Source organism: Perissodus microlepis, chromosome 13 (genome assembly GCF_051167445.1).
Source record: "Perissodus microlepis isolate ML-2025 ecotype Zambia chromosome 13, ASM5116744v1, whole genome shotgun sequence".
In the NCBI taxonomy this organism is placed as follows: Eukaryota; Metazoa; Chordata; class Actinopteri; order Cichliformes; family Cichlidae; genus Perissodus; species Perissodus microlepis.
Window position 1 is genome coordinate 7,051,400 of NC_140473.1, and position 26,204 is coordinate 7,077,603.

At 41.0% G+C, this 26,204-nt stretch overlaps 1 protein-coding gene across 2 annotated transcripts; it reads right to left on the reverse strand.

The window, feature by feature from the left end:
• Positions 1–44: 44 nt before the first annotated feature.
• On the reverse strand, positions 45–25,488 carry LOC146374579 (insulin-degrading enzyme-like). Of its 2 annotated transcripts, none has more exons than XM_084948812.1 (25): positions 24,896–25,488; positions 23,934–24,118; positions 21,865–22,072; positions 20,574–20,743; positions 19,771–19,893; positions 19,125–19,237; positions 18,854–19,016; positions 18,461–18,553; positions 18,212–18,303; positions 17,904–17,984; positions 17,662–17,765; positions 16,880–16,982; positions 16,654–16,776; positions 16,156–16,238; positions 14,807–14,951; positions 12,608–12,718; positions 12,399–12,519; positions 7,413–7,504; positions 6,687–6,798; positions 4,971–5,138; positions 4,260–4,532; positions 3,432–3,493; positions 1,992–2,064; positions 1,828–1,895; positions 45–1,169 (listed from the first exon to the last, which is right to left on the reverse strand). In XM_084948812.1, the coding sequence occupies exons 2-25, from the start codon at positions 24,091–24,093 to the stop codon at positions 1,074–1,076; spliced, it is 2,937 nt and encodes a 978-aa protein (XP_084804938.1). In that variant the 5' UTR covers positions 24,094–24,118; positions 24,896–25,488; the 3' UTR covers positions 45–1,073. The 2 variants fall into 2 exon arrangements, with proteins under 2 accessions (XP_084804938.1, XP_084804937.1); XM_084948811.1 differs by having other exon boundaries at positions 24,910–25,487.
• Between the last annotated feature and the right edge of the window lie 716 nt (positions 25,489–26,204).

A 26,204-nucleotide genomic window follows, 5' to 3' on the forward strand; every position in this document is an offset into this window, starting at 1 on the left:
GTTGACGTGCACGTGTTGAGACTGGAAAAGTGCGACAGACGAGCTTCCATTAAACTGTTTATTAATTAGAGAAACACAAAAACAACATAAAAAGACCAAACTCAGCACTCTTCACCTGCCCATGACCCCCACCAGCCAATCACAGTCATTCAATACATCCAGAAATTAAAAATCTGATTTTCTAAATGAAAACCACTCACTAGGTACTTCAAGTTAAACAGTGCACGGCCCGCCCAAGCCTGATATGTTTCTTCTAACCCTCTCTGTGAAAACTGTTTTATCACCGGCTCTCCTGAGACGCTGTGGAGCTACATGCTGTGTTTAATAGACTAAGGCATGCTTCTGCTGCTGGTTCTTTGGATCTTCCAGAGTTGTGCCTCAAATCAGACCAGGATACAAACTAATCTGAAGGCAGCAGCTGCAGAAAGTCTCTCATGCAGAGTGAACGGATCCTGACGACCTCCCCAAAGCTTTAACAGAGAGAAACAAAATGTCTCTACAGCGGCTACTTTTCACACTGTAACTTGAATAACGTACTAATGTAGATGACAGATTAAATATTTTTATTTTCTTTACTAATAAAATGTAATTTAAAAACCCCCCAAAACAAACGGCATGGACATACCCCTGAGATGTCTGAGTGACAAGCTACTGTAAAATGCAGTAAAAAAGAAAGATGTATGAGCATGGTTTAGTAGTTAGAAATTTAAAAACATCTCATAAATTTGAGCAGTTTTCAGGCAAACACGTTTCCATGCAGGCATGGACCTAAAGGGTCTCTTTGTTTTTTGCTTCTTTTTCGTCTACAGCAGCCTACACAGTGCTGTGAAGCGTGAGCTTACGTCTCCTATTAGAGACATGAGGCGATTCTGGTGTTACCTCTATAATTATCACAGCTACGTCAACAACTTTGTGATTCTTTTGTTTCCTCTTTGAGTGGCTCCTCCCTGCTACACGTGCACACACCCACATTCAACATGCATCCACGCAAACAAACACACACTCATGCAGGTCTTCCTGATGGCAGGAGCCACCCTCCGTGCCTCCCTGCTGTGTCAACCTGCCGGCTTTGCTCACAGTTTGGCTGCCTTGAGGTTGATGTGAGGTTTGACCAGGGGGAACAGAGGCAGACTCCTCTTGAACTCCGTCATGTCCTGAATCACTGTGGGCTGCAAAAAAGAAGATGAGATCAGAGGGAGACTGACAAATGTAAAGACCCCTCTACAAATCAAGTTCAACATAGCTGGCTCAACCTATCACAGCGTAATGGATATGAACGTCTGAGAGTGGGTTGAACCTTCTTATTTAACCCAGGCTTCTCTGATCCGGTTCTGTATGCCTTCACATAATTGGGGCTTTTAACACATCGTTTTTAAAACAAAATGAACCAATTAGGAGCTGCCTACTTTGGTCACATGAACAGATCATAGAAAATTATAAGAGCATAGAATTATAAAAGTCAAATGTAACACACACACACTGCATATGAGCCAAAAAAGCAGGATGGTGTGTGTGACACTGAAGAAATTACACATAAACTCACTTTAAAGGTTTGGTTCACAAACATATTTTTAAGGTTTTTGAGTTGAGTGACAGGTTCATTATTTGTTTTGTTTGTATGAGAAACAGGCCTGCCATTCCAGTCAGTTATTGGTTAGACGTATTGGGATAGCCTGGTTATTGTCACCGTTTCAGGTCCTTTGGGTTTTCACCTTCACCGTTTCACATTTAAGCTGCACATTTATAGTAATGTTAAAATCTGACTGAATATCAGCAGCTGGGGAATCTGTCAGGTTAACAAATAAAAATAAAAAGTTTGATCCTTACCTGTGGCAGGGAAGGAGCAGGAGCCAGGTTGACATCATTCTGAGCGGGGAACTCTCCCACTACTGGACCTGATGTACACACAGACAAGTCAGACTGTCAGTGAGTGACCTCAGTGGGTGTCTAAATGAAGCCCGTGTTATCATCTTGTGTCTACAGATACTCACAGGTGTCCATCTCCCTGGACAGCACGTGCACCGACACTTTGTGTCTCTTTGGGGCTTCGACCGTCAGTCGCTCCTGGATAGACAGACAGACAGGTGAGGATGATACATGGAGGTTGTCAGGGAACATTATCACCAGAAACTATTCCCTCCATTAATGGAATGACTCATCACTTTTGGGAAAGAGCTTTGCTACCACAGAAAAGAAACCCAGCACAGACAGGATGGCTGTGTGTGTTTCCCCACTGAGTGTGTGATCAGTTGTGACAGCCCTGTGGAGATTTAGCGACACAGTCGGGCTTCATCTCTGACTCTGGATGGAGGATTATATTAGACTGAACATTTGGCTCATCTGCAGTCAGACGGCGTCAACTGTGGCAACCAGAAATTAAATAATAAAAAAAGAAAAAGAAAAGACGCAGCTTGTGCGATTGCTGCTGATATGACATTAGAAATGCATTAGGTTTATTCTGCATGGGGGCTGTAATGGTTTCTGCAGGGCTCCGATAATGCCAATTCCCTCTGGGGCCAGGTGTCCTTGGGCTCTTTATCCCCCCGAAACAAGCCGGCTGGCTGTCATTATTGCCGCTGATATGCTGTGAGCGTCCTGTGTCAGTGTCACCTCCACAGCTATGAATAGAAGCAGGAGGCTGGATGAGATGAAAGCTAGGAGGGCAGAATGAATGCAGCGGATCTGTGTATGTGTGGACACACAAACAGAGTAGGTGGTGCTGAGAGCAATTTTTATCCTTATTTTACACCATAATTTTCTTGTTAGATAAGATAACCTCACAAATTCAGATTTGTCTGACATTTATCATTTCAGCGCTGCAACATGCGGGGTCGAGTATATCCAGTTTTACTAGAAACACTGCAAGTTCCTGCCACTTGAGGCATCTCAATCCCCCATACAGTCCCATGTTAAAAAAGCACGTTGAGAACAGGATGGGTAGGGTGAATTTTTTTCATGACACTTTCTTGATCAAGGCTTACAGTGAGTGACAGGTATGCTGATCAAGGAACTGCAGATAGAAGCTCCTTGATCTGAAGTGATCCTCATCTGTGTTTGTGCTTTTGAGCTTTTGGTCTGCAGTGAGGTTCGGCCCATCCAAGAAGTTGAGGTCTAATATTTTATTAGCATGTTGCAATTTAGAGATCCAAGTCTGCGTGATGCACTTATACAGTGCACAAATGCTTCCAGCTAAACAAGCCTGCTAGAATTAGCCGTAACATAGGCTCCTACGAAAGTGGTCACTTATGGCTCCCCCCCCCCAAAAAAATGTCAGCAGCCAAAATTGCTAAAGTTCAAAATGTTCAAGTCCATCTTTTACATATAGTCTTTGATTATGAGTTTCCATAGTTACCATTGTCTTGTGCTGTTAAACATCTACAAAACATATTCCAGTGTAGAGGCATCATGAGACATAAAGCTGTACTACTTACTCTGTAAAACTCCATTATGTTTTCTTTAGTCAGAGTCTTCAGATATGCCACTTCAATGTTGTCTGCAAAACAGCAGGAAAAACAGAAGTAAATAATTTAAAAACTTTTTAAAGACTGCAGCCAGCATCCTAAATACTGCAGCACCAAACCAAAAATTCAAGAGTGAGCCATCACGGTGAAAGTCAGCTACTTGTGTCAGTTATTACTACAGCACTTGGATGTTTAAAATTGAGTTCAGTCTTTTGCCTGTGCAACATATTGATATCAAATGCTTTCATATAAATGAAACTCAAATGAGCAACTTTTTGCCCAAATGTTCATGATTACATTTCACTGGAAACATGAAACTAACAGCCGCTCTTCTGCGCTTCCATGAAGCAGACCTTGTGTAAGCTCTTATTCATAAATTGTGTTGCATGTTTCTCTGAGCTCTTGGTATTAAGCCTGTTAGTATGTTCTCCCGACACCCCCGTCTCCTCTAACACAGCTAGTATCACCACTCCCTTGGCAGCACTACAGTGTTGCCATCACTCGGGGCTTTAGGCAGATTACTAGTGAATCAGGCCCATTACAATCCATTACACTCAGCAGAGTGCTGGATGGGAGAGGTGTGCTGTGGCTGCAGATTATTTCAGGCTTTAATCGATCTCAGGTTGTGCTTGTTGAAGTAACATCCCGCTCACCTCGGGGAGTGTCTGAAATATACTGAAATATAAGAACTTGTACTTAAACACTTAGGCAAGCAATCAGGAAAAACCCATTTGGCCTGCAAACTAAACATAATTAAGAGTTATTCAGGAGGTGAAGAGGACTGCTGGGAAGCCTCACCTCTATCAAAATTGTACTGCTGAGAGATGATCTCTCCCCAGTATTTAGCACACTCAGCAGACAGCTTCTTCGGTTTGTCCAGGCGGCGGATGGCCAGGGCTTGGATGTGTTTCTGGAAGGCTTCCTCGCTCATCTCCTCCACAGCTTTCTCCATAGTACACAGGAAGGCTTCCACTCGACTCTCCAGGTAGTGGGGCGCCTTCTCCGACTGGATGAGGAAGTAGAGACCTTGCACTCCGTTAGCCCGACGTGGCCCACTATGCACGCTGTAGCCTTTTAGGGGATTAAGAGAAAAAGTATGTAAGAGCTTAGGAAATGGAGTCACAGTGCAGAAAAACTATTCAAAGCACATTTATATTATCATTAATAATAACACGCATGCACACAAAAACACGAATAAGGATGAGTACAATAGGTCTACTTTTTTATTGCTTTTTATAACTCTCATTACAGTGATACTTAAGATGTGGTTAAGAGGTGCAACCCATTCGTTCTCAAAGTTAATAAACATTCCCACAGCTGACAGCACTTTCATTGCACTGTCATTCTCAATAAAATGCATAAATATTAAAAGGAATAAAACATCTAATTTAGCAAACTTAATACAGCTGCCACATTTTTTCTGTCTGTATAAACACTCGATCTCTGGAAAATGGTACCCATGTTATATAATGGCAATATTGCCTTATTGTCTGTGTTTTGCAGCCTCACCCAGCTGTTCTTTGGTTCTCAGTGTACTATAGCAGGGTTCAGAGAGGATCTGAGCGAACAGCTCCAGCAGCATGTTGTCGTGTGTACTCTGCATGTCTATTTGGTAGTAGATATCGATGCCACAATCATTGTGCACCTCGTTCTTTTGTTGGTAAACATACCAGCCACCTGCAATCATGAAAAACAGAAGCACATCCACAGTGAGAGAGGAAGAAAGAAAAGGGCCGGCTTGCTTCATGTGGCCTTTAACCCCATGTACTCACCTTGTTGTTGTACTTGTGCAGTTATATGTAATATTAAAAAGACTAAAAACAGGAAACAGAAAGACTAGATGTAAAAATATGAGCACCTGTAATTCTTCTGGCTTTGCTTTTTGGTCTGTGAAGGTTCAACAGGACCTCACTGAGATACGCTGAGAACTAAACTTGGCATGCGAGTGAGCAAAACCATCTGAAGTCATTTAAAGCACGATCCTTTTCATTAACCCAAAATCCACTGACTCATGAACTCTGATAAGCTTAGAAATGAATTTCACCAGCTGTGCTGTACAACTTAATACAATCCATCCCTGCACACTTAATCAGGTCTTTCAGTGCTGCATTAGAAACTTGCACAAGCAATTCCTACAAAAAGCACATGAGCCGTTTCATTGTAGTTTTACAGCTGAACTTCAGTACATTGCTTGAGTCATAGATAAGTACTGTACAGTAAAACCAGCACAGTTCAGATAGAGGACAGGGGACACTTCAATAAGACAGAAACAGCCCGTTGAATGCCAACAGCAATAACTCTAGTTTGTTTAAATCCACTGTGATCAAGTCTGCTCTGAATGCAGGACGAGTGCAGGCTGGGTAATGCAGGTGTCTTTATGCACATGCTGACTGAGCACTCTGGACCTGACACTCCCTGAGCACCGAGCCACAGCTCCTCTCACATTGTTCTCAACATGTCAAAAGTTCTACTCAGCAGCACTAGTGTAACTCACTGGGTTGAGCAGGCAACCCATATGCGCAAGGTTAAGAGTGCCCCCCAGAGGGAATCTGAAAACTCCAAACAGAATATGTGTATATTTAGCTGTTTTCTAGTCTTAGTCCATCAGTGTAAAAGTGACAGCTGTCTGAATTTTAAACAATGTGCTATCTTTGCTTATCTGCATTTAAATTACACAGTACCACTACCAGTGATGGATGTCTGACTGGCCACATTTATGACAACTTTCTGTTTGAAGCTTTGTTTGAAGCCTGTATGTCCTCTTGCTCTGCGTCTTACTGGCAGTCTGGAGCCCAGCCTGGAAAGTCCCTCAGAGAGACACAGGATTTCTCCAGGTGGCCTCGCACAGCTCTGCTTTTCGCCTCCACATCATTCAGCTTTCCTAATGTGATCTGAAAGGCAGTGCAGGTTTGCCTGTGTGTGTTCATTGTCTGAGCTGCTGACAGTGAGGTGTGTATGTATTGTAGCCAATGACGTCCATTTCCACTCAGTGACCATTATGTTCCTTTGAGGTAAATGTGGGATGCTGAATTCAATCAGGTCTTTTCTCAACAAACGCATGATGGTGCCACTGATGACGAGGGCGAGAGCGTTGGACAAAAACCCATCTGCACGGTCGCCGTGGAGACAGTCATGACTGACAGATGAAGATTTAGAGAGCTTAACCTGTGTGTGTCTGTGTGTTTCTGTGTTCGTGTGTGTGGTTTGGAGGAGTAGAGGACCTACCGTCTGGAACCTGCACCTGTCTGTAGCGAATCAGCTGGCTCGGGAGGAGAGGTTTTGTGTGAGCATGCTCAGTGAGCGTGTCCTCCACCATTTGCATCATGCCAAGAGCAGACTAGAGGAGTGACAGATGGAAATCAAATTCAAACATTTCAATCCACAAACTCTTGAGTAACACCAGCTGAACTCTCAGAAAAACATTTTGTAGAGATCTAAGAATTGAAATTTTTTCTATGTACATTACTCAGAATAACCCAACTGGCTCTGTCCAAACTGGAACCATTCATACAACCAATTTCCAGTGATGGCAGATGTATATAACATTGATTTTTCCATGACCACCCCCGAACCAGTCAGTACTGTAGTTTGATGATGATCATTAGACGAAGGGATCATTGGTCTATTTTATGAGTCTAATTCTCCCTCCAGCAGACTGTGACACTGTCATTACATGATAATGTTGGAGCTGTATAACAAAAAGTGCAACTGGATCACAGGATCTTATATGAGACAAAAATCCTCTGAGATATGAATAGAGGACCAAATAAATGTTGCGAAGGCATAAAAAGTGTAGTTTGTCCTCACAGAGACAAATTCTTACACATCACTAAAGCAGGTATGAAAGGAAAGCTGCATTATTACAAATGTAGACGAAACTATCCAGTAGGAAACTTTTAACTTTAAACTGGTAGTAAAATAATAAAGTAGTGACTCCAAACACCAACTAACCTCCTTGGTGATGTTGCCATGAAGAAGGACTTTGATATGTAACCGCGACAACAGCTGAGGTATGAAGATGTTAAGGCGTGGGAGAGTTACATCTGCAATACAGATCACAGGCAAAAGCAATCAATCGAAGAGTAATTTTCCAAAGCTGGTAACAGACTGATTAAAAGAATAACTGCTGAGTGTGGCAATTTCATTGGACAGTCTTCCTGCCATTAAGAAATCAGCACATCACATTGCATGGTGGTAAAAATCATACCTAAAGATTCAGTTACATGTGCATAAAAGTTTAAATTTAAGCAACTGGTGGATGGGCTAAATCAGCACACAAACACTGATTATTTGCCTGTAGCAGCACCAATACAGCAGGAAGCAGGAGACTCGCAGCATCTCAGAGATTCCAGACAGAGGAGGACGGCGGGCTAAAGGGACTGATAGCAAAAACGAGCTGTGCTAATTGGAGGCCCAGGTGACTAAGCTCCAGGTCCCTACCCAGCAGGTTAATTGAGTCTCGTGTGAATCTGAGGATACTCTGTGTAAACTCTGTGGTTAAAAATATAACAAGCTGCCCTGCAGGCTCCAGACTGGCACTGTGCACGGGAAAGACTGCAGCTAGGGAAGCAACTGCTAGAGCAGCGGTCCCCAACCCCCGGGCCTCGGACCGGTACTGGTCCGTGAGTCGTTTGGTACCGGGCCGCGAGAGTTGAGGCTCAGGTGTGAAATGTATAGTTTTCAGGGTTTTTATCGGTTTTCAGCGTTATTTTGTTATCGTTTTTATCGTTTACTCGGTTTAACCTGGGTCTTTTCACGTGTGTTATGAATAAATTTTCTTTTTTCCGGTACCGGTACTAGTTTTATTTTGTTGTATTTATCCGCGACACCTTAAAGGCCGGTCCGTGAAAATATTGTCGGGCATAAACCGGTCCGTGGCGCAAAAAAGGTTGGGGACCGCTGTGCTAGAGGACAGCTTCAGCATTTAAAGGAGAATTTAAGGAGAAAAACTGAAAAGAAGAAAAGACCCAAGGTGAGAGGAGAGGCCTCTACTGTGTGCAGAAACCTGAAAACTTCAGTGATAGTTTTACATTTTTCACTGCAGCTATTATGTTAACCTCATGCAATTAATTCAAGGCTCACTTTTCATTTCCTCAGCTCTGGCCTGAAGTAAAGCTTGGCTATTGATAATCAAGATGGCGCCGGTGTACTTGGCTTGCCGTCCGTCTCGCCGCTTTTTACCCTCCCTTTTTCCCTTACCTTCCCTTATGGACCTCGGCACTGTGTTTTTTATCTTTATTTTTCTAGTCTTATGTTTATCTAGTGGTTGTGGACTGATTACATATGACAGGCAAACACTTTTAAATCTTCGTTCTTTTCATTCGTTTCGGGCCGACCCCTGCTGGAGTGTGGGCAGCACTAACTTACCACAACTGGATTCGTCCTGCGGCTTCTCCTACCTACCGCTTCCTAGTCTCCACAAGAAACGCTACAGGAAGCGGGGAGCGGCCGTCGCGTCCGTCTCAGGGCCTTTCTCAGAGCCAGAATTACGGACCATGTACATGTTAATCTGGACATGCCATCATTTTTTCCCTCCTCCCTGGATTGCCCGGGCGCTAAACTGCTTACTTGTCGCTGGATTTACCCGGCTGATCACCAAGCATCTGCCCGCTCTGCGACACGCTTTCCTACTCGGATTTGGATAACATCGCGCCGACGGGAAGTTTGTCGAAGCAATCTATGCACTCTGCCTCGTGCTTCTAGAGGTGACTTAGTACCCTGGCCACGGATGGCACTGCTTAATGTCAGGTCGCTGGTAAATAAGACCTTTGTTTTAAATGACTTATTCTCTACTAGTGGCCTTGATGTTTTATTCCTTACAGAAACCTGGATTCGCCCTGGTGAGCTCATTCCTTTCTCTGAACTTCTTCCTTTGGACTGTGCCTTTTTTAGTTCACCGAGGCTTTCTGGTAGGGGAGGTGGTTTAGCCTCGGTTTTTAAAAACGTATATAATGTTCGGCAACTTTCCTCACCTAACTTTGCTAGTTTTGAAGTCCAGTTATTGGAGATGACTGCTTCCACGACCACTTTGTGTGTTGGTCTATCGACCGCCCAAATATAACAAGTGTTTTATCTCGGACTTTGCCGACTTCTTGGGTTCCGTTCTTTTTAAATATGATTCTGTTCTTATTCTTGGTGATTTTAACATACACATCTGTTGTAAGGATGACCTGCTTGCTAAAGACTTTCTTGCTTTAATGGACTCTTAACCTCCTTCAATGGGCAAATGAACCAACCCACGTTAAAGGCCATATTTTGGACTTGGTCTTTACGTATGGCCTGGATATTTGTATTAAGGATATAAATGACGCTGGGATTTCAGATCATTTTCTAATTTCCTTTGATATTGGCTCATCTGCCACTGGACTGCAGCCTGGAGCTCTTTCTCGTCCGCTACGCATACTCAGCTCTGAAGCTGTGTCAAAGTTTGCTGTGTCTTTTTTAGATTTGGTGCCTATAATTCCTGACTGCTGCTCAGTTCGCTCATCTGATGGTTATGCTGATACTTTGCTATCATTATTCTCATCTACCTCTGATTTGGCTGTACCTGATGACTGTTCTCTCTGTTCGGTTGATGGTTGTGCTAATATCCTGTTATCTGTTTGTTCTTTTATTCTTGATTCTGTTGCTCCCATCAAAATGAAGCGCCCTAGAACCTGCTCTCATTGCTGGCTAAATGATACTACACTTGCCTTATGACGTGTCTGTCGCCGTGATGAGAGGAGGTGGAAAAAAGATAAACTTCAGGTTTCTTATGATATGTTACGGACCAGCCGCTCACAGTTTCAAACTGCTGCTAGAATGGCTAAGGCATCTTTTCTTTCCAAAGTCATTGTGGCTAATGGTCACAACCCCCGTATGCTATTTAAAATTTTTAATTCTGTTGTTAATCCCTGTCCTGATATGCCTTTACTGTATTCACAAGCTCTTTGTGAGCGTTTTCAAATTCTTTTTTTAGATAAGGTTTCATCCCTTAAGCTTTCCTCTTCGTCTGCCTCTTATCCCGTCTTTTCCTCTGAGTGTAATTCAACTTTTCATCAATTTGAGCCCGTGTCGCTTTCGACTCTGAAGCAGCTGGTTGATCAACTGAAAAACACCAATACTGTGTTTGATATTCTCCCATCACGCATTGTTAAGGGCTGCTTTGATGTAATTGGACCGAGCATTTTATTCTTAATGAATTTTTCTCTACTCTCTGGATCTGTCCCACTGGCCTTTAAGCATGCTGTAGTCCAGCCTATTCTGAAAAAGAAGAATCTTGATTGTTATGATCTTTTGAACTATCGACCAATCTCTAAGCTTCCGTTTCTGTCCAAGATCCTGGAGCGACTAGTTCTCTCTCAGCTTCAGGCGTACTTAGACGCGAACAACATTGCAGAGAAATTTCAGTCTGCCTTTAAGCCACGGCACAGCACTGAAACGGCCTTGCTTAGAGTTCTCAATGACCTATTTGTAAGCACTGACTCTGGACGCTCTGTGGTCCTGGTCTTATTGGACCTTTCCTCTGCTTTTGATATGGTTGATCATAACATTCTTCTACTAAGACTTGAGCATACTGTGGGTATAAGAGGCACTGCCCTCAACTGGTTTAAATCTTATCTTGCTGACAGGTCTTTTTCGGTTAATTTGGGCAACTTCTCATCTTCCTCTGTACCTGTACGCTGTGGTGTGCCTCAAGGATCTGTATTAGGCCCTATTCCCTTTTCGCTATATCTGCTCCCTCTTGGAGCAATTTTTTGAGAAGTATAATATTGCCTTTCATTGCTATGCTGATGATATACAGATTTATTTTGAGATTACTGACGATCTTGCTATGTCTTTTCACTATTTTCGTGAATGCATGCGTGAGGTTAAAGGTTGGTTCAAGAGTAATTCTCTTGTCCTGAACGAAAAGAAAACGGAGATCGTGGTGTTTGATAGTAAAATCCCCCGCGACCAACTCTGTGCTGCTCTGATGCCTTTTGCTAGCTCTCCTTCTGATTATGCCAGTAATTTGGGCATACTACTGGATAGCTCGCTTAAATTTGACAAGCAAGTGTCTGCTGTTGTGAGGTCTAGTTTTAATCAGCTGCGCCTCATTTCTAAGGCTAAGCGCTATATTCCGCACATTGACCTGGAAAAACTCATTCACGCATTCGTGACTTCCAGGTTGGACTACTGCAACTCTCTTTACATTGGCCTTTCCTCCACCCTTCTCGTTAGATTGCAGACTGTCCAGAATGCGGCGGCACGCCTTTTGACAGGTAGCAGGAAGTTTTCTTCCATCACTCCTGTTCTTGCTGGCTTGCACTGGCTCCCAATTAAATACCGTATTAAATTTAAAATATTACTTTTCACCTACAAAACCATTAATAACTTGGCGCCGAGCTACCTCAATGAGCTTCTCAGGTTACATACTCCTGTCAGAGCACTTAGATCCGCTACCCAAATTCTTCTGGAGCAACCTCGTTCTCGGCTGAAGTCTCGTGGTGACCGCGCGTTTGCTGTAGCTGCCTCGGTCTTATGGAACAACCTTCCTGTTGCTATCCGGACGTCTGACTCTATGCCACTGTTTAAATCACGGCTGAAGACTTATTTGTTTAATCTTGCCTTTCCACCTAGTTAACACTTGGTGTGCGTTGTACATTTTTATCCGTTATGCTTGTGAACTACTTTTATATCTTATGATTGTCAAGGTTTTTATAATTGATACGTGCCAGGTCCTTTCTCTTTTCCCTCCCATCTCCCTTTTCCTATTTTATTTTTGTCAAGCACCTTGGTATACCCTTGGTTTTTTAGTGTGCTTTATAAATAAAGATTATTATTATTATTATTATTATTATTATTATTATTATTATTATTATTATTCTGTTTCAATTAACTCTGTTTGGTTCATAGATGAAAAAGCAGCTAGTAAGCATTCCTGCTGAGACAGAAGAGAAACATTAAGAGTCTCACCATCTAGAGCCTCTCTGAGCTCATCTTTGGTCCAAACAACCTCGGTCATTAGAAGATGGAGGTAGTACATAGCATGATAGTTAGGCCTCTCAGCTCTGAAGTTATTCAAAGACCTCATGTACTGCAGAAAGAAAGAAGGCAGAATCAGATCACCATTAAAACTGAGACTGGAAGCTAAACTATTACTGAGTCAGTGAGTCTGAACTTACAGCTTCCTTGATGATGTCAAAGCGCTTCTCGTCTATCTCAAAAGTGGCCATCTTCTCGATGATCTTCTTCAGCAGGATGTGCTGTTTGTCACTGTAGCCTTTAACAGACAGCTGCAGCACACAGTGACAGGAGACAGGCGGCACATCATCAACAAAAGGATACATTAAGCTTATTAGCATAACAGTTAACATTTGTTGTTATTGAAGGTTTTGCATTCATTTGTTACCATGAATACATGAATGTGTTCTCCATTTAATTCAATCGTGGGCTGGCCAAACTATTGTGAAGAAAATCTTTCCAGATTAGACCGACTCCTCATGGTGAACAATAATCTGAATCTCTAGAGTGTGAGAGAGATGAACAAGTCTAATATGCACTTGCCTGCAAATACCAAAAGTCACTTAAGTGAAGGAGAGCTGCAGGCAGTTCCTTAGAGATGCTGTAAAGCACCGTACTGGCATATTATTTCTAACTATTGTGAAGAAAATCTTTCCAGATTAGACAGACTCCTTGTGGTGAACAATAATCTGATCTCCAGAGGCTCAAAAACAATGTCAATGGTCTGCCTGAATTCTCAGCCATGATGACAAAATTGAGTAAGCATCAGTTCCTCTCATACACTGTAAATATTTTAAATGATTCTCGAAAAGAGACAGAGAACAAATGGGGAAAAAAATGTTTACGGTTATTTAAACCCTCAATTGTCCTGCATCACGCACACCTAATGGCCCTTCAGGATTCAGCATAACCTCCCAGGGCTTCACTGTCACTTTCATCCCACAGCTCACCTCACCTTGTGGCCAAGCCCCTGCAATGACACCTGTTAAAAGTAATCTCTCCAAACATTGTTAACCTTGACAAACGGCCAGCATCCACTAATACTGCTGACTCAGATCAATTACTTGCAGCCCATCACACAGCTACACAGCCCTCTGTAAGGACACACCACAGTCATGAATTCACAGGTGAGAAGGGAGCTAATGAATGCAGGTTAGTTGGTCATTATGACAGCTGAAGAGTTGTTAGAAGTCAGCAGGTTTTAAAGAACAGTGGAGAGACAACACCACAGCAAACCAGCAAATATCACTTGAAAAAAAAACAAAAAACAAACAGGGTATCTGCATCAACTGACCTTATCCCTTATATTCTGTGGCACAGATGCCTTCTCATTCACTGCCTGGTATTACATTTACAATAGAAGTGCCAAAAAGTAAGAAATAAAAATAGATGGCTACTTTTGCCTGCTCTGTTATTCACAAGGGGCCTCCCTCTGGGTACCTCCGTTTCATTTAGGGAACTTTTGCTTGTTAGTTTTGCGTACTATTAAAGTCTGCACAAAACTTGACATTTTATTATCAGTATACTTTTTTAAAACAAAGATGTCGGCACGCTATAGAAATGTTAAAAAATGAAAAAGAAGTCAAAGATTTATCCTTAGATGATAATATGAAGATAATATGCCAGTACGGTGCTTTACAGCAGCGCTCCCCAACCTTTTTTGCACCACGGATCGGTTTAATGTCAGACAATATTTTCACGGACCGGCCTTTAAGGTATCGCGGATAAATACAACAAAATAAAATGATACGACCAAGACAAAAACTGTGACATTTTTGTAAATATAATAATAAACGAGAATTCACTGTGTAATTATGTAACTTTATTAGCAGCGTCCTCCTGAAATGCCCCAACAACAATTAGAGTAACATCCTCCTCTCTGCCCCTTAATGCTCTCTGGTTGCTATGGTAACGCATAAATATAAGACACACAACTACAACACGGGAAAAGACCCAGGGAAACCGCGTTAACAATAAAATCCCAGAAAACCATAAATTTCACACCGGAGACTCAACTCTTGCGGCCCGGTACCAAACGACTCACTGACCGATACCGGTCCGTGGCCCGGGGGTTGGGGACCGCTGGGTTAAAAGGTTTTCTGAAGTGATGTAAAACACATGCAGGTTCAAAATCTCTACAAAACAGTCTCTAATGATCAAGTATTTCAAACAATAAAAAACGTTCAATATACGGCAGTTTCCTGTTATTGTAACTTTCAGTCTGGCCACAGACACGGTCAGATTGGAAGGTTAAAGTCGCCCATCAACCCAGGCCTGCCTGAGCCACTGTAGCCCGGTCTGAGGATAATAAAGGGAAGGGAGCATGAGGTCGGAGATGGGAAGGGATTATGAATACTTACATGCATTCCATAGGCGGTATTTTGGAGTTCATAGTTCAAGCCAGCTAGCTCGGCTGCATATGCATACTCGTTGAGGGAGTCCTTGAGGAGCTTCAGGTATAAATATGCCATGTTACAATGCAATGGGTCCACGTACGCAAACGGGCTGTAGAGAAAATGCCACACAAAGCATACAAATAAAGCTGCACGAGCTGATGCAAACTGCAACTACTGTATAGCATGTTTCACAATTTATGAAACATGCAATTAATTGTAGCTATCAGGAGTGTAACAGTGGAATTACTTGTAGACTAATACTGTCTAATTTCAGCAGGGATTGGCTGTAAAATGTTGGAAAATATGGCTAAAAGCTGATCTAAGCTAATCCAACCTATCCTCTGAGGTGGCAAAAGTACAGCTCTATTTGCTGTTGCCTAAATTTTAGATGGGGGGCTTTGCCTCTACACCAAACAGATAAATGAGTATAGTCAAGGGCTAAAGTGGGATTCAGCTCTTGGGGTAAGCCTAAAACTAGCTGTAGTGGTGCAGTGTGGGGAAAAGAAATGCTTGCACCAAATATAAGCGGATATCAAACAAGCAATTGTGCCAGATTTCCCACCACTAGGTTTCAAATGTCTAATTAGCATTATCACCTTGAATTACTTTGATGTCTGCTACCCCTGATGTAAACTAACATTCACTATTAACACCACAGCCACTCTGGACCAGTCCAACATAGTGCATTACTGTAATCGTCACCACAGCACTGCAAACTGACCAGTGTAGCCTGCACCTAATTGTTGAGTACTTTCATCAAACCTTTGTATAACACAAAGTAAGTAGATTGCGTATGTTTTGCGACATATTTCACAATACGAAAAAATATAACTTCAACACTTCATGTATAGATTAAACATCTGTAAAACAAAACAAAACGAAATCTCTCTTCTTCCTCGCTTTCTTCTTTACTTCCTATGCCTTTCTCCACATCTAAAGTTATCTATCAGTATTTTCTCTCTCTGGGAAATACAACAGCTGTACATGCACAATTATTAGAGGCTTTTTGCATATTTCATCTCTTCATGTGTAACAAGCACTGGCACTGGTTATTATTCCATTTAGGTTTGAATTGGATTCATTTCAGCTACAGGGGTTGCTGACTTACAAAACCTGATAACACTCATGCATAATTCGATATTTATTTTTGCACTTTGTTATCTGATTACTTTAAAACTTATTATGCACTGTTGTAGCAGCAGTACATTTACTATTTCTCATTATTGAGTTAATCTTAAGAGACACAATTTACTTGGTAAGAATTTGTGTCCACACTCCAGCCGCAGAACAAATCCTCTATATTTACTACTCACCTGAAGAACTCGAAGTTCAGGCAAGCCTTGGGGAGGAAGAATTTGTCATCCTGCTTGAACCACACCTTGCTCATAGCAGTGTCCTGGAAGAAATGAAAACCAAACTTAATTTCATATTCATGGAAAGTCTTAACAAAGTAAAGCATTGAAATGCAAGCAGAAGGTAAACTGTACAAGCAGACGACGCTCATTTAATCACAGAAATCTAACAGTGTTACTTTGATAGGTCTCTTAGCAACAAACAACAAAAGCCATACTAACTTTTATTCAGTTTTTCCAACAGAGATGGGAAATGTAAGCTTTTATTAGCTGCTTAGTTCCTCTGATCCTGACATAACAATAACAACTAATGCTTGATGTCTAAATCACAATACCACATTTCCATATGAAAGCACAAGAGACTTAAGAAGAAGCAGGTAAGCAGGGACCGTCCAACGCAGTCAGACAATGAAAAGTGACAACACTTTGATGATGGAGCTGTGCAGAGAAAACACTTGCCTTGATTAAAGTGGGAACTGACGAAGAGTCTTTCTCAAGAGGGTAGATCTCGAAGTTGGTAGGGATGAACTCATTTTTCATTGGCAATTTGAATTTGCCGTTGAGGTCTGCATTTGCCCATTTCTACAACAGAAAAAGATAAACAATCAGCAATCAGAGCCTTATATAACTGATGTAACGGTTATACGCTGATTACACAGCAGAAAAACTGGACACAATCATTCACCTTGATGGTCTCCTCAGAGATGGCCTCCTGTTTGTACTGCGTGCCGTACCACTCTTCTGTCATGTCTGTTTGTCCTTCAAATGATTTTGACACAACTATAACTCTGGAAAAGTAAGAAGACAACAGGTCACATTATAGATCTATACAAAAAGCCCTCTGTGCTACTTAGTGCCTGTTAGCTGCACAAGATGTGAGTGCTTTTCCATTTCGATCATGTTTCAGGTGGTGCACAGCCATTGACACATCGTTTGGCTGGAGCTGTCAGAGTGCGGGTTTTTCCTAAGTTTGAACATTTATCCCATCAGTATGTTTTAGTTAAACAAAGTTGAAGGACTCAGTGTAAAAGGAAATGGTGTTTCTCTGTGACTTCACTTGCAGCTGGAATGAGATGGATGAATAAAGAAGCATTCGTTCATGAATTTAAAGCAGTTTTGGCAAAAGCCCAGAATTAAATGGCCACTTCAGCAAAGGAAGAGACTGGCATGCAAACTGTCAGGGTCAACCAATGACTGCATGCTGTCGTCTCCTTAATAGACATTAAGAAATGGACCGGTTACAAGTCTGGACTTTGCTTGGCACAACAGCTGCAACCCAGAAAATGAATTAAAGCTACACCAGGCCCACTTTTATTTCAGTCCAGTTATCCAAGTGGGACTGCAGCTGTAAAGTTTAGCTTAAAGTTTATCACACCATGTGCCCACATCTTCCTCTGAGAGGTACTTCATACTTGGTAACAGAAAAAGCAAGGTGAGCCTGACTACACATCACCAAGTCACACTGACCTGACGTGTTCTGGTCTCAGCTTATCCAGCACCATCTCGATCAGATCTGGCCTGAAGTCTTCCAAGAAGTACTCTGCTGATAGAACTTCTTCAAGAGGGTAGTGCTGCAACACCCAAAGAAACTTGTTAGCACTGTACTGCTTGAAAACACAAATCTTCAATTCTGCAATTTTTCTAAAGACCTCCATAAATCGAATCTTCAGTTTCAACTGGACACCTGATAAATTGGCTGTTGGACCTACCTGTAGTAAACCTGCTATTTTGGAAGTGTAGTCACGAGGACGCTCCTTGTCTTTAAACCTGAAAGCAACTTTTTTTAAATCCTGCAGAGAGAGGCAGAAAGGTTGATGGTATAACAGCTGAAGTAACAAAACATACAATTGTTACATTCAGTTTGAACTATGTACCCTTAATAGAACTCAATCAATAATCCATCTATATTCTATTCTAATTTTTATGACTTTTTAAACTAGTTTTTACAGTGAGGAATAGAAAATAAGTTTATACTGCCCTCCAGAAACAGTATTACTGAACTGACAACATGAATCACCTTGTACTCGTTAAACACCCACTCTTGAGGCCCTTCAGAACGGAGTTTCTGGATGTACTGGAACATGTAGAAGATTATGTCCTCAATGTGCACTGCAGTGACACACAGATCATGCCCCAAGATTTAATATTCACGTATTTCTTGTTGCTTTATTTCTTTTACTTGTGCATAGTGAGGAATGATCATAATCACATGCAAAACACACAAACTAGATATAATACATGTAAAGTAGTGAGATGCATGACTTACAGAGGCCCTCCTCAGTCAAGTCCATCTTGATGTTGAAGAACATGAATCCTCTGGCTCCCTCTTTGTGTCCTCCAAGGATTGTGTCCACCCAGCCTTAGAAAGTAATTACCGTTACAATTTAGTAATGTGTTTCTTTTATTTTTATGATGACAGAAACCATTACTGTGAATGTTTCTGTACTAAAAGAAAATTAACTTCTATTCCAATCACTAAATTAGAGGCGCACCGCTCTGCTGGGTAATGTTGTGTTACATTTTATGGTCGCAAAACACATAATTAAGTAACCTCTGAGGCAATAAACAACACTGAGTCAATCATATATTTTAGGATATGGTTTTACTATGTGTATCTCTTTCTCCTTATAATATTTGTCACCAGCTTGCAGTCTGCTACCTTTAGATTTTAGCTCAGAAAACAAACTTCCAGGTCCTTCATGACCAATCAGATGTCCCAGATAACGTCCTGGCTTCGATTTGTAGTACTTCTGTAGGTCTGGGATGGGGAAAGTCACATAAAGTTTCCTAATGTCTTTGACAGGAACCACTTTGTAGAATTTCTGTAATAAACAGAAGCGTGTGTGATTCCCACAGTAACATGATAAAAAACGTTGACAGTCATTTTGCAATGCAAAAAAATGTAAAGGAGTGATAGGTAAGCAGCTCACTTTAAGGTGTTCTTCTTGTAAAGGGTGTTCAGGGAATTCTGGAATAGGCACATTCTTGTTTTCCACTTCTCCAAATAACTTAACCACCATGGCCGTCAACTCATCCAACGACTCTGTCAGCAAAGGGTTAAAAAAAGCAGTAAGGATGTGCTGTTCAAAGAAAAGCTTTAAGGATGTTAGTACTCATCATAATTACCCACAGTGCCCTGGTCCTTGGCTGGTAAGCAAGCTAGTAAATATATAAAACATGTTGTGATGCTACTAAGAATTTGTAAAATCTTACTTAAAATGTATTATTTTTATTTATTATGTTGTCCAAAAGCAATTTTGAGTCATATTTACTATTCGTTTAAGGTGTTTTAAGAATTTTTAAAAGAGTTGTTTCTGGCTGCAAATTACATTACGCCATTTCTTAGTAGGTTTTAATACTAATCACCGTTACTCTACCGAGTGGAGGCAACAACATTTTTAACTCATTCCTAAAGTCTTAAAGATTAAGAACATTTATCAATTCATTGGTTAGTATGGTAGGCCTTAAGAAGCCAGGACCTCACCCATTCTATAACAACATCCTCTTTAATAGTATCCAGTTACTCGCTGCATGGGTTGGGTGTAACCATCACCCATGTGAGCAATGACATCTTACCTCTTCCTAACACACACAGTCCCATGAGGTTGGATGAGTAATACGTGGAGTGGAACTTCAGGAGCTCCTGACGGATATCAATCCTCTCTTTAGATGGTCTTGTCTCTAGTGTCATTTTATTACCTATAAGAAAAAGTTATCCCTTTTATTAAGCACACACATTTTACAGTCTACAGTCTACATGTAGCACTGTATTTGTTAACACAGACACCATCAAAGCAGCAGTCAGAAGAAGCTTATGTTAGTCTGCTGAGTGCACTGCTTTCAGGTCTGTTTGATCCTCTCCTGTTCTTAATGGGAATACAGACGGTATAATTCAAGACTGCCATCAGGTGGCTATTTTGAGTTCACAGCTGCTCTGAGTATACGTCACTTTAATCTGGGATGACTTTAACAGAATAAACTTTTTTCTCAAAAAACTTGACTAATGGCATGTTCATGTTTTTAAAACCAAAGCCATTAAGAAGTATTTCTGGGCTAAAACAGCTGTCTCATAATAAGTAGGTTGCATGAATGTAAACCTCATGTAATCAAATATTAGCCAGCTCCAGTAATTTCTCTGACCCCTTAACATTAACATATGTGACTGGATTCTGCTCTAGATTAGTAGTCTAATACAAAATCTAAAACACATCATATCGACCCTATGAAGGGAATCCTTGCTTAAATATTCTGTGCAGGGCAGTTTTGCTCTCCAGTCAAAATATTCTGCTATAACAACTGAAATGCGATGCACTAAGCAGTCAGCATGAATGATGTAATGATATAGTTTTAAAGTGAAGTCTGGCAAGAACAGTCTCTACCTGTTCCAAATTTACTGAAAGGGTGTTTTGGGTTGCCAGTGGCCTTTTCCAATTGAAACAGCCTCCAGGTATCATTCTTCAGGTTCTTCTCGTACTCAGAGTCCACAGCGTTCACCTCGCGGTCCTTGCAGCTCTCGTCAAACAATGGGCACAGAAAGAACTGGGCAAACCTACAAAGGTCAGAAGTTGCTGTTATCAAGGGGTACATTTCAGTATGTAGAAAAACCACAGGGTGTGATAATAGTTATGGCCTAGCCTGTGGCTCAGTATTGTAAAATGCATAATCTTGTTTATTTTAAATAAAGATTATACACTACAAACATAGAGGGAGAAATTCAAATAAAAAGCAGTCTGCCATGATTACAAAAAATTAGGCACACAGATATTATGAAAAGGGATAAGAGAATAAGGCTAACTAATCGACACATACGATCCTTTCATTTTCCACAAAGAAATCATCATCAATAATTCAGATCATTCCTCACAGTTCTTTCCTACCACTGAAGCCCAGGTGGCCTTCACGATTCAGTGGTGGAAGGGAACAATTAGCCTATGCGACAGAAACAGATGCTTGCTAGAACCATCATTCATTTCTAATTAGGTAAGCCTACACTGTAGGTTCATTTCCGACCACCTGAACCAACCTTTCCAAACCTTGAGTCCCAAGGGCTACACTGTATACTGATAACTAGATATTTAGACACCTCCCATAATTTGAAAAACACAGGTAACTACCAATGCTATCCCTCAGCCTCCAAGTAGACATACCTGTGGTATCACTTTACAAATCCTGTGTTACCTTATTCTCAAGTTATCACATTCAGATGATTTTCAGAAAAATTATTTTGTCACTGAGATTTAAACTCATCTGAGATTTTTAGTAGATGCAGCTATGGTACCAATTTGAAAATCCCAAGTGACTTCCTTCTTGAGTTATCGCATTCACAAGATTTTCAGAAAACTTGACCTTGACATTGACATTGAGGCTGAGGTAACTCAGATTCAAATTACTCTGAGATTTTTAGTAGATTCGTCTGAGATTGATACCTATGGTATCAATTTAAAACACCTACATCGCCTCGTTCTCAAGTTATCACATTCACAAATGTAGATGTCCACGGCACTCACCCCCCTGTCCGGCAGTGCAACAACATAATACCCCATCAGCCTTTTACAGCTAAGGGGTAAAAAGGCAACCTAAACACAAACAACCCTGAGCTTTTAATAGTGCATTCTCTATCACTTTGAAGTTTCTGCCAAAATTAATACCATCAAATGAACATCAAAGTACCTATCTAATGCTCCTTTCAAGTGCTCATGGGAAACATCAAAGTAATAGTTGGTATGTTCTCTGCTGGTGAAGGCATTGGAGCTGCCTGCATGCTCACTGAGGAACTGGCTGTACTCATTCTCCTTGGGGTACTTCTCTGTTCCCAGGAACAGCATGTGTTCACAAAAGTGTGCCAGCCCTGAGATGTTTGGTGGGTCAGACAGAGAACCTGCAAATTAAGAGAAATTCCCAGAGAAATGTAGTTAATGGTGCTGCTTCTCTTTGATCAGTGAAATTTGTTCAATGCAACAGTTGTGACTTTTAAAGTTTGCCAGGTGAGAAAAACAAATCTGTAACGGCACCAGAACAGGAGGATTTATAAGCAGTGAGTAAGCTGTTCATCATTTTTAATTAAACACAGAGACTATTTCACACGAATTCACATTCTTCCCGCACTCAAAGTATGTGTCTAATGCTTAACACTAGAACTGCCAAGGAGGTTATTTTTGACCCCTAATCCCATCCCGCCATCTAATATTGATAAATTTTCCTAAATCTGGTTTATTCATTAGACAGTGAATTTTGCAGCACGTGGAATAAAAAAATTTAAATAAATAAATAAATAAACAAAACAAGACTTGTACCACAGAACTGCTGAGGGAGTCATTTCAATCCCATAGAAATCAATGTAAAACATTTCTAGCATAGCTGGTTGCTTCGCAGCATGTATTGTTTACAAACATTTTGATATGAAGACTGCTATAACACGACCAAGCGCTAGCTAGATGTGATCAACTGATAAACATATAGGAGACTGTGGTTTGATAAAAGAATAAGTACTGCAGAGCTGAATGGCTCACAGATGGTATGTTGAGCCACAGCAGATCAGAGATGAGCAGACAGTTTTATTGCAAAATGAGATAAATGGTTTAGTGAGCTATGTCAGGCAGTTTTCTGCATTCACCAAACTTTCTCTCTTTTCACCATAATAACTTATGCTGAACCTGCTGAACATAATCTGGTCGGTGGCAGGTTATGTTCCAGATTTCTTTTTTGCAGGCATACGGATCATTTTGTGCAAAAGAAGAGTCATAAAACCTGAAGCCCGAAGCACAAAGCCCTGCTCAACAGAGAAAGATGATAATCAGTCAAGAAACCAGTTATCTTGAACTGGAGTTTTAAGGAAGTTAAACCTGGAGTTAAACCAGCTAAGCCAAAGAAAGCCTGACTGTGCTGAGCTTTGCCCTCGGGGCAGACTATGAGACCAGACGAGTGAATTGGACAGGTTGCTAGCTGTGCTGAGCGGCTGAACTGAAGAGTGTAGTGTCCTACTTCAAGCAAATAAAGAATGAAAACTGGAGGAGAACAAGTGATTCAAACAGTCTCAGATCTGAGGAGAGGCCCTGCAGACTGAGGCAGAGCTGTGAGGCTGAAGGTTTGGTGAAATGGAGGAGATGTTAAACTTACAATGTTCTACCTTTACAATTATAAACTTCTTAAAATGTGTTTCTTATTTGCTCTAGCAAAGTGTGAGGGCAGTTTTAAAATATAGCCCATGACTGATTCAATCTGCTTCACAGTGCTTTTTATACCTTCTTTACTTTAGGCAAATACCACAGGTATTCACTGTTAACTTTTCCATAATGCTCTTCATCTGTTATTATTAAAGTTACTGCATTACATGTGGTGTGATGTTTGTACCTGCTGTTTACTAGTATCTGAAACTAGAACTGAACTATGTTACATTTACACACTGTAATGAAATAAGGTTTCCAAACTGGTAGGGACTCACTGTTTGAGAAGTGCAGCTTGCGGATTTAAGTATGAGCATATAATAATATACTTGCTATTATAAACAGAAATACCAGATAATACAAAAAAAAATACCCATCCAAAGCTTAAAGGAAGTTTGGCAACTGAGCAACTCTATGAATGGAATTATCCTGTTCGGCAAAGCACAGTTAGAGTATGATGGGGAAAATTTCACTTCCTTTTCCATTTGTTTTCCAGATGTTCTTTGTGTAGAAAGCAACATAAAAAAAGGAAGTCATGATCACCTGGCAGGACAACAGCAATGAATGCCTAATTACCTATGTGGACATCCAAAGCAGCTGAAGATTTGTCTGTGGTCGGGTCACTGATGAGCATTGCCTTCAGGCCATTGGTAAACTCCAGGCCCCTGTACTCCCGCTTGTCCTCAGGTGAGCGAATGACATCACTAACTACCCTCCTCACAACCTGGCCGGTCATTCTGAGCGACAAGGATGACACCAGCCTGCAAGCAAAGAAAACCAACTCTTGGAGTTTATTATATTCTGATTTAACGTGACATAATGGCCAAAGGGGATTTTAGTACTAAACATGCCTCTAAATGCTGGCACACTACACTGTGGAAGCACATTATCAGCCGACGTCTCTTTTTCCTATTATTTTAAGTAGTAGTCCTCGCGGACTTCCGTGTGCCTCTCAGTTTATTGAATAGAAATGATTTACTTTGCCGTCCAGCTATCCGCAACAATATGATCAAGGTCTAACACCTGTAGTGCTTTATAAGACGTGAACTGAAGCACAGTCTTTCTATACAGCCTACAAAGTAATTTAAAAAGCAGTTATTATATTATCATGGCTCCCCGGGTGTAGATGCTACTAAAAAAATCTAAGTACAGTAACTGAAACAGCAAAAACAGGTAAAGGCAGTCAAGACGAGGGGAAAAAATCCCGTAGGAAGATGAAGACAACTGTCCGGCTGAACAAGAAAAACAACACACCTGCCAGGGATTAGCTACAGTAACTGACTAGGGGACATTAATTAATTCAGCAAAGAAACTTTATTTTATCGTATTAAAGACAAAAGCTTCAGAAAGGTTAGCAATGTTGAAAAGTGTAATTGTTAATGTAAGCTTCTAGCCTCCACATAAGGTAGGCACGGCTAACAGTTTCGCCTTAGCGAGGTTAGCTGGCTAAACCCGGCACGAGCTGCTAGGATTAGTTTGGTGTAAAAAAAAAAAAAAAAAAACCCCGCTTATTTTTAAATAAAAGTAACAATTATTACCTGATAGGGCTTACCTAACAGTTCGGTCAAAACAGAAGAGGTAGCTTGCTGACTCTTGTTGACTGGAGCTTGTGGTAAATGCACCTATACACACTTTGTAGCCTGAGACAGTATGAAAACAGTTTTGAACTGTTTGGATTTATGCATATAGAAAACGAAACCTTAATGTCTGTAGCGTCATCGTTTAACAAACGCAAGCAATCGATAGCAGAAGAGCGAGCGCCTCACCAGGGCAGGATGTCACATTTCTGTAAATGTGTCTTCAGTAAATTCTGACACTTACATCCTGGTATAGTTGAAGGTGAAACAGACGGGAAGCATCAGATCCTACAGAGTAGTAGTTCATAATATTGCGCACTGTCAGTGAATCTGACATCGATTACACTGCCGCGGTGAGGAGTTCAGCGTTTTGTATGGGTGAAAATGAAAAGCTGCGGAAAAATAACGGGAAAACAAACAAACAAACAAAAACAACTACTCTCTTTTCAGTGATTGTGAGCTCATGTGCGCACAACTTTGTTTTTGTTTATATGCATGCTTGTGCACATACAGAAAGGCACACCAGCAGGCACAAACAAATAGCCGAGAACAGAAGTCAGGTGGCCCATTTTCTGTAACACGTTAAGGTTAATACATAATGAGCACTGTTACTTTCTGTTTTTTAAACATAATAATAATAATAATAATAATAATAATAATAATAATAATAATAATAATAATAATAAGTTGATTATACATCTTGAAAACTATTAATGTGGTAAAGCAGGATTATAACTTTAATTTAATCTAAATAACTCTCAATACTTTTTTTTATTAATTTGCAAAACAATTAATTATACAACACAAAACTCCTGTGCAGCACCACTTTGACATAATAAGTCTGTAATAGGACACAAGGGTGCATCCTGGAAATGCTAATGCTCATGCTAAATGTTTTCTATGCTGATTTTATTTCTGAGTAAATATTCTGGTTTCCTGTGGGCTCCCACTGCTCTGTTCTTAACAGCTGTATTTACTGACGTATGTAAATTGATGCAGGGGAGGTCCTTGGGCAAAAACACGCACACGGGCTGGAGTTCTTGGAAAGGAAAATAAAACAGGGTTGGCGAAATCAGGTGAATATCTGCTGCCATACTATGCTCCATGTGCCATTTGCGGGATTTCGGAATCATTCTTATCTGTGATCACGCAATCGCTTTGCAGCTGGCTGGTCCCTCTAACATCATATCCAAGCTCATCAGATACTACAGCAGTCCAGGAATCCCGGTGCACGAGTTCCTGAAATACCACAATAACGATAATAATATCT

What these genes read in the sequence shown, in the direction of transcription:
- LOC146374579 (XM_084948812.1), bottom strand. Translation starts at nt 24,093, where the DNA reads ATGACCGGCCAGGTTGTGAGGAGGGTAGTTAGTGATGTCATTCGCTCA. An exon ending in CAGTTCCCACTTTAATCAAG is followed by an intron (nt 16,239 to 16,653) that starts GCAAGTGTTTTC and finishes CATTTCTTCCAG; the next exon opens with GACACTGCTATGAGCAAGGT. An exon ending in GCAGTACAATTTTGATAGAG is followed by an intron (nt 3,494 to 4,259) that starts GTGAGGCTTCCC and finishes GCTGTTTTGCAG; the next exon opens with ACAACATTGAAGTGGCATAT.